Source organism: Choloepus didactylus, chromosome 8 (genome assembly GCF_015220235.1).
Source record: "Choloepus didactylus isolate mChoDid1 chromosome 8, mChoDid1.pri, whole genome shotgun sequence".
Lineage (NCBI taxonomy): Eukaryota > Metazoa > Chordata > Mammalia > Pilosa > Megalonychidae > Choloepus > Choloepus didactylus.
Genome location: NC_051314.1, coordinates 33,946,204 through 33,953,096, shown reverse-complemented (window position 1 = coordinate 33,953,096; position 6,893 = coordinate 33,946,204). Strand labels below are relative to the sequence as shown.

Here is a 6,893-nt window from a genome sequence, read left to right as displayed (position 1 = left end):
TCTTTTTTTTCTTCATATGTTTTGCTAATTTCCTTCAGTTCTTTGTATATGGATTCCTTAGCTCATTGAACATATTTAAGATGATTTAAAGTCCTTGACTAATAGTGCCAGTGTATGAATTTCTTCAGGGATGGCCCATACTTTCCTGTCCATTTGTATGTTTTGTCATTTTTTGTTGCGAACTGGACATTCTGAGTATTACATTGTTGTAACTATGGAAATCTAGTTCCCACTTCTTTGGGATTGCTAGGTGGTGGTGTTGTTGAGGACTGGAGCTGTCAACAGTTTGTGACTTTTCCAAACTATTTTTGCTCCCAAATAGGTAATGGAAATTGGAAAGAAAAAAAATGGTACTGCCGCTTTAAGATTTCTCTGCTGCTTTTGTCTCGGGGAGTTTAGGACAATGGCTGCCTTCAGAGCCAGTTCCCAGAGATCTGAAGTAGCTTATCAAAAGCAGTGATAGTGATCAGCATTGACACACACAGATTTTGGAGTCCTAAGACCTTATAGCTAATGCTAGTACCAGCAAGCTGCACTAGGAACCTGAGCTATCGTTTCCACTGCTGCCTAACTTGAGTTTATGATGATGGTAGCCGCTGTAGGGAGCAGTGCCTCTGTTTACTACAATTTACTGTCCTTTTGCTCCCTCTGTTTCTTGGATGTTTCATAGTGTTCTTCTAGACTACAGAGTTTTGAAATAGTTGATTGAGAGAGTTCCTACCAGCTCAATAATTGTTTTGGTGGAGAAACTGATTCCTGGTGCTTCCTACCTTGCCATCTTCCCCATACATGTTTTTAAACCTACTTTATTTTTTTTTTTAAAGCAAAATAAGTAACATGTAGGTAGTTAACCACAGTTGTTTGTAATGATTATTTACGTCTTGCCAAACCATTTAGAATTTGTGATTCTGCAGTGTTGCTCCTGGGTTGTAAAAAAATCAGAAAGCTGAAAAGAAGGCAGCTATCAATACTGCATCATATAAAGGAAACTACAAATTCATGATGTATGCATGCAATAGACAGTGCTAACAATTCCTCATGTTCAAGAGCTAGGATGATGACCCTGATTTTCTCTGCCATCTTAAGTTGCGTTCCTTTCAGTACAAGGGTGTTTTGCCAGTGATAATCATTTAAGCCATCTGTAAGCATCCCCCCCCCCACTTCTTTAGCTAACCAGAGATTAATGAAGTCTTAGAAAACTACATTTCTGCCAGAGACTCTTAAAGGAAAGGGATGTTGTATTTAAAGTAGATATCCCCTGTTTGTTTCATTTTATCTTTGGTTATGGAACTAGTGTTTCCAGAACAAAGCAGAACAGAGGTTTCATACAGATTACTTAATTTTTTAAACTTCCTAAGTATATGACTCCTGATCTTTAGAAAAATAATGAAGAATGAGTCAAATACAGTAGAAAAGAAAGTTTGAAATATGACATGTACTGGGGTCTTTTTAGCATGTACAAAGTTTTCTTTTGTCTTTTTGCATAAAAACCCTAAAATGCCTCAGAAATGGCCATAGAAGGAAATTTGTATAAATTCAACATTAAACACTTATGAAATTATCTCTGTACTTCTTTTCTTAAAAATCAATGTAGTATTGCTTTTTCGCAACGGGTTTGCCGCCAGAACACAGGTGTCGTGAAAACCATCCCTGATTCTTAAGCCAAAATGGGAAAGGAAAAGACTCATATCAACATTGTCGTTATTGGACACGTAGATTCGGGCAAATCCACCACTACTGGCCACCTGATCTACAAATGTGGTGGAATCGACAAAAGAACCATCGAAAAATTTGAGAAGGAGGCTGCTGAGATGGGAAAGGGGTCCTTCAAATATGCCTGGGTCTTGGATAAACTGAAAGCTGAACGTGAGCGTGGTATTACCATTGATATCTCCCTGTGGAAATTTGAGACCAGCAAGTACTATGTGACCATCATTGATGCCCCAGGGCACAGAGACTTTATTAAAAACATGATTACAGGCACATCTCAGGCTGACTGTGCTGTCCTGATTGTTGCTGCTGGTGTTGGTGAATTTGAAGCTGGTATCTCCAAGAATGGGCAGACCCGTGAGCATGCTCTTCTGGCTTACACACTGGGTGTGAAACAACTAATTGTTGGTGTTAACAAAATGGATTCTACTGAGCCACCCTACAGCCAGAAGAGATACGAGGAAATCGTTAAGGAAGTCAGCACTTACATTAAGAAAATTGGCTACAACCCCGACACAGTAGCATTTGTGCCAATTTCTGGTTGGAATGGTGACAACATGCTGGAGCCAAGTGCTAACATGCCTTGGTTCAAGGGATGGAAAGTCACCCGTAAGGATGGCAATGCCAGTGGAACCACACTGCTTGAAGCTTTGGATTGCATCCTGCCACCCACTCGTCCAACTGACAAACCCTTGCGTCTGCCTCTTCAGGATGTCTACAAAATTGGTGGTATTGGTACTGTCCCTGTGGGCCGAGTGGAGACTGGTGTTCTCAAACCGGGCATGGTGGTCACCTTTGCTCCAGTCAACGTTACAACTGAAGTCAAGTCTGTTGAGATGCACCATGAAGCTTTGAGTGAAGCTCTTCCCGGGGACAACGTGGGCTTCAATGTCAAGAACGTGTCTGTAAAAGATGTTCGTCGTGGCAATGTGGCTGGTGACAGCAAAAACGATCCACCGATGGAAGCAGCTGGTTTTACTGCTCAGGTGATTATTCTGAACCATCCAGGCCAAATCAGTGCTGGCTATGCACCTGTGCTGGATTGTCACACAGCTCACATTGCTTGCAAGTTTGCTGAGCTGAAGGAGAAGATTGATCGTCGTTCTGGTAAGAAGCTGGAAGATGGCCCCAAATTTCTGAAATCTGGTGATGCTGCCATCGTTGATATGGTTCCTGGCAAGCCCATGTGTGTTGAGAGCTTCTCTGATTATCCTCCTCTGGGTCGTTTTGCTGTTCGGGATATGAGACAGACAGTTGCTGTGGGTGTCATCAAGGCTGTGGACAAGAAGGCTGCTGGAGCTGGCAAGGTCACCAAGTCTGCCCAGAAAGCTCAGAAGGCTAAATGAATATTACCTATAACACCTGCCACCCCAGTTTTAATCAGTGGTGGAAGAACAGTCTCAGAACTGTTTGTCTCAATTGGCCATTTAAGTTTAATAGTAAAAGACTGGTTAATGATAACAATGCATCGTAAAACTTTCAGAAGGAAAGGAATGTTTTGTGGACCATTTGTTTTTGTGTGGCAGTTTTAAGTTATTAGTTTTTAAAATCAGTACTTTTTAAATGGAAACAATGACCAAAAATCTGTCACAGAATTTTGAGACCCATTAAAACAAAGTTTAATGAGAAACCTGTGTCTTCTTTTGAAAAGTCAGCCTTGAATTGCTCAGGCAAAAGACAAAGTGCTCATAACCTATTTCTGGTGTTTTATCCGCTGAAATTTGATACGATAGTTCAGTTAAACAGTTTTTTTCAGGACAAATTGAGGGATTTTTCACCTAATTGGAGGGATCATCATTTAAGTTGATTTAAGTACTTAGTTAAAAAAATGGGGTGGTTTATTGGTGGCAACCTTAATGGAAGAGCAAAGGGTAATTTGTAATGTTCATAAGCTACCTTAGAAGGCCAAGTTCTGTTACAGAGGCCATGTGTTGCATATAGAATTTTAATTTTGTGTAGTTATGTCTATATCAATATTGAGTGAATGAGTTTATTGTATCTAGGAAAAATAAAAGATACTGGAACTTGAAAAAAAAAAAAAATCAATGTAGTATTAAAGGATGACTTAAACATTTAACTTATTATTTGCATATGCCTGTACCCTTTTAATGAATTAAGACAAAATCTGGTCTTAACATCATTATTTGTCAATTACAAATTTAAACTGTGCAAAAGAATTAAAATTCTGACTAGCCTCGGGGTGAATAATTTTCCTCTTTTTGTTTACTAATTATCTACATGTAAACAAGATTAGGAGGCCTTCCTACAAAAAGACTTAAAAAATATACCTTTGCCATGTTGGTGTGATGGGATGCCAGGAAAGGCCAAACTTCCTTGCCTCAGTTATAACAGTAAGAAATGCCTGTATTAAACAAATTAAGCCCTCAGGTTAAAATGCAAATCTGGGAGCAGTAATTTGTTAAACTTTTAACAGTTTTAATACCTTAGTGAAAATTAGTGAATTAGTTGAGTTAATAGTGCCCTTAGGACAGTGAGAAACAGGACAAGAAATGTTGATTGGGTCTGAGGAGACAAGATGAGAAAGGTACATGGATATTATGCTTTAGATTGGAGCTTGGAGGCCGAGGTAAGAGTAGGGCAACATCAGGGCACTCACTGGTGTCTTTGAAGAAATAGAAAGAGGGACTCTGAATGAAATGTAAAACATTTTATCTAAGTCTAGCACTAGTAAAGAAATCCAACACTTTAAATATCTGCAGAAAACCTAAAAATTCACTGAGAATGACTTTTCATAATCATCTCATTAGTCAAGCAAAACAAAAAAGAACCTTCTTTGCTTAGTTATTTGAAGTGGAGTTGTGTGTATTAACACCATGCACCACAACATGTAAAAATATATTTTTTCATAGGGCCAACCCAAGGAAAAGTTGTAAAACCTCTTTTACCCCTTGTCTTTGGTATAACCAAGGATTTGAATTTTGCTCTGTGCAGGCAAGTGATTTAAAGAGTGAAATGGCCTGGTTGTAACTGCATATGCATTGGGTAAAGCCCTGAAGAAGAGCTTGTTTAAAGGAATTTGTTGGTATCACATTTCCTGCTTTTCAAATATTTGTTCAAATTGTTTTTTTCTATTACTGTATGGGCCAAGTAAAACATATCTGTGGCTGGTTTTGGTCTGTTCATGCCCAGTTTGGGAACTTTGGTCTAGAGGATAAAAGAGTCACAGCTTCTGCTTTGAGGACAGTGAGGAAGATACAGTGTGTCTTTTAGCACAGTGTGAAAAAAGTTATGATAGTGGCATGTATGCTTAAATTCTGTGATCCATCATTACAATCACTGTCTAGCATAGATCCTCAACTACCCAGCCTCTTTCTCCTGCCAAAATGTCTACTCTTGTTAAATTCAACTCTCCCACCTACTCTCTGAATGCATCTAAGCGGCTTATGAGGCTGAAGAAAAACACTCAACCATGATGTGGTGACTGGTCACTTTAAGTGAATCTATTACACTGCCTGACAATCCTGTACATTTCTAGTTCATTCATTCTTCCATTTTCTTAGATGACTATTCCAAATCTCTCCTCAAAATTCTAAAACTTCTTCCCTCATCCTCATTCTTAGCTGATGATTTTCATACTTCATTGTGAAAACTGAAGCAAGAGTGCTTCCACTGCCACATATGTCCACTGCTTGTTTCTCTGCCCTTTATACTCTGCCATCCTATTATTACACATAAACTGTTCCTGCTTTTTTTTTAAAGCCAGTTCTTCCCTTTTGTGCTAGCTCCCACACATCTCACATACTTAAAGATACTGTTCCAGCAATTTTCCCTTCTGTATCAATTTTTCCCCCTTTACAAATTCATTGTCAGCAGCATACTTATGTTTTAAAAAAGAAAGGTATGTACATTTTGCTCTTGACCTCTCTTCCCTTTCCAGTTAACTTCCACATTCTCTCGTTCCTTTTCTTCTCATTCTCTCTTGAACCCTCACTAATCACCAAAACTCCACTAAAACTACCGTCAAGGTCAATAATGACCTCCACATTGTTGCATCCACAGTCTGACAAATGTTATAGTTGATCACTCCCTCCTGAGAATACTTTTTTCCTTTGGTTTCCAGGGTATCACACTGTTGGGGATTGAATCATGACCCCCACAAAAGGCATATTCAGATCCCAACCCCTGGTCAGATGGATATCAACTCATTTGTAAATAGGACCTTTGAAGATATTGGTTAAGTTGTACCCAAACTGAATGTGGGTGGGCCTTTACCCAATATAGCCAAAGTCCTTAAAAGCAAAGGAAATTGGACATAGAAAGAAAAAACACAGGGAGCAGCCAGAGGCTGGAAGTCAGTGGAACCTGGAAGAGAAGGAAGATGCCACTGAGTGCATTGCATGTAACGGAAAAGCTACAGAACCCCAAAGATCGCCAGCTAGCTAGAAGGTACTGGCCCAGGGAAGAAGCAAGCCTTTTAGTTGCTGAATCAAGAGCCAACAAATTCCTGTTTTAAACCAACCCATTGTATGGTGTTTGTTATAGCAGTTGGGAAACTCAAACACTCTCTCTTGGTTTTCCTCCTCCCTCATTTTCTGAGTCTTTTTTTTCTGGGTTCTTCTCATTTTCCAGACCTCTAAATTTCAGAATACCCCAGTGTTTACTTTCTAAACCTTTCCTCTTCACTATCTATGCTTACTCTTTTGGTGGTCTCATTTAGTTTCATGGCTTTAAATACCACCTATACACTAATCACAAATTTTTTATCTTCAGCCTAGATACCTTCCATGAACTCCAGACTCATAATATTCCAACAGCCAACTCAACATCTCTTCTTGGATATCTAATAGGCATCTCAAATTGAACATAACAAACTTAACACACAACTATTGTTATTTTTCCCCAAACTTGTTCTGCCAGTAGCCTTCCCCATCTCAGTAAATAGCTCCACCCTCAGGCCCAGAACCCTGAGTCTTCTTTTTCACTCACACTTTATATCCAATTGGGCAGCAAATTGTGTAGACTTTACCTTCAAAATGCAATTACTTCTCATCACTTTTTACTGTTTTCATCCTGAACTAAGCCATCAACCTTTTACCTGAATTTTTTCAATAACTTTCCATTTGTCTCCCTCTCTTGGCCTTGGGCACTATCCCCCAACATTCTATTTTCAATATAATAGGCATTTTCATGTCACTCCTCTCCTTAAAACCCTCCAAAGGGAC

General features: G+C 39.2%; 1 protein-coding gene across 1 annotated transcript; it reads left to right on the top strand.

Moving 5' to 3' along the window:
* Positions 1 to 1,603: 1,603 nt before the first annotated feature.
* Positions 1,604 to 3,121, top strand: LOC119541300 (elongation factor 1-alpha 1). The gene has a single exon (XM_037845092.1). The coding sequence runs from the start codon at positions 1,668 to 1,670 to the stop codon at positions 3,054 to 3,056; it is 1,389 nt and encodes a 462-aa protein (XP_037701020.1). The 5' UTR covers positions 1,604 to 1,667; the 3' UTR covers positions 3,057 to 3,121.
* Positions 3,122 to 6,893: the final 3,772 nt, after the last annotated feature.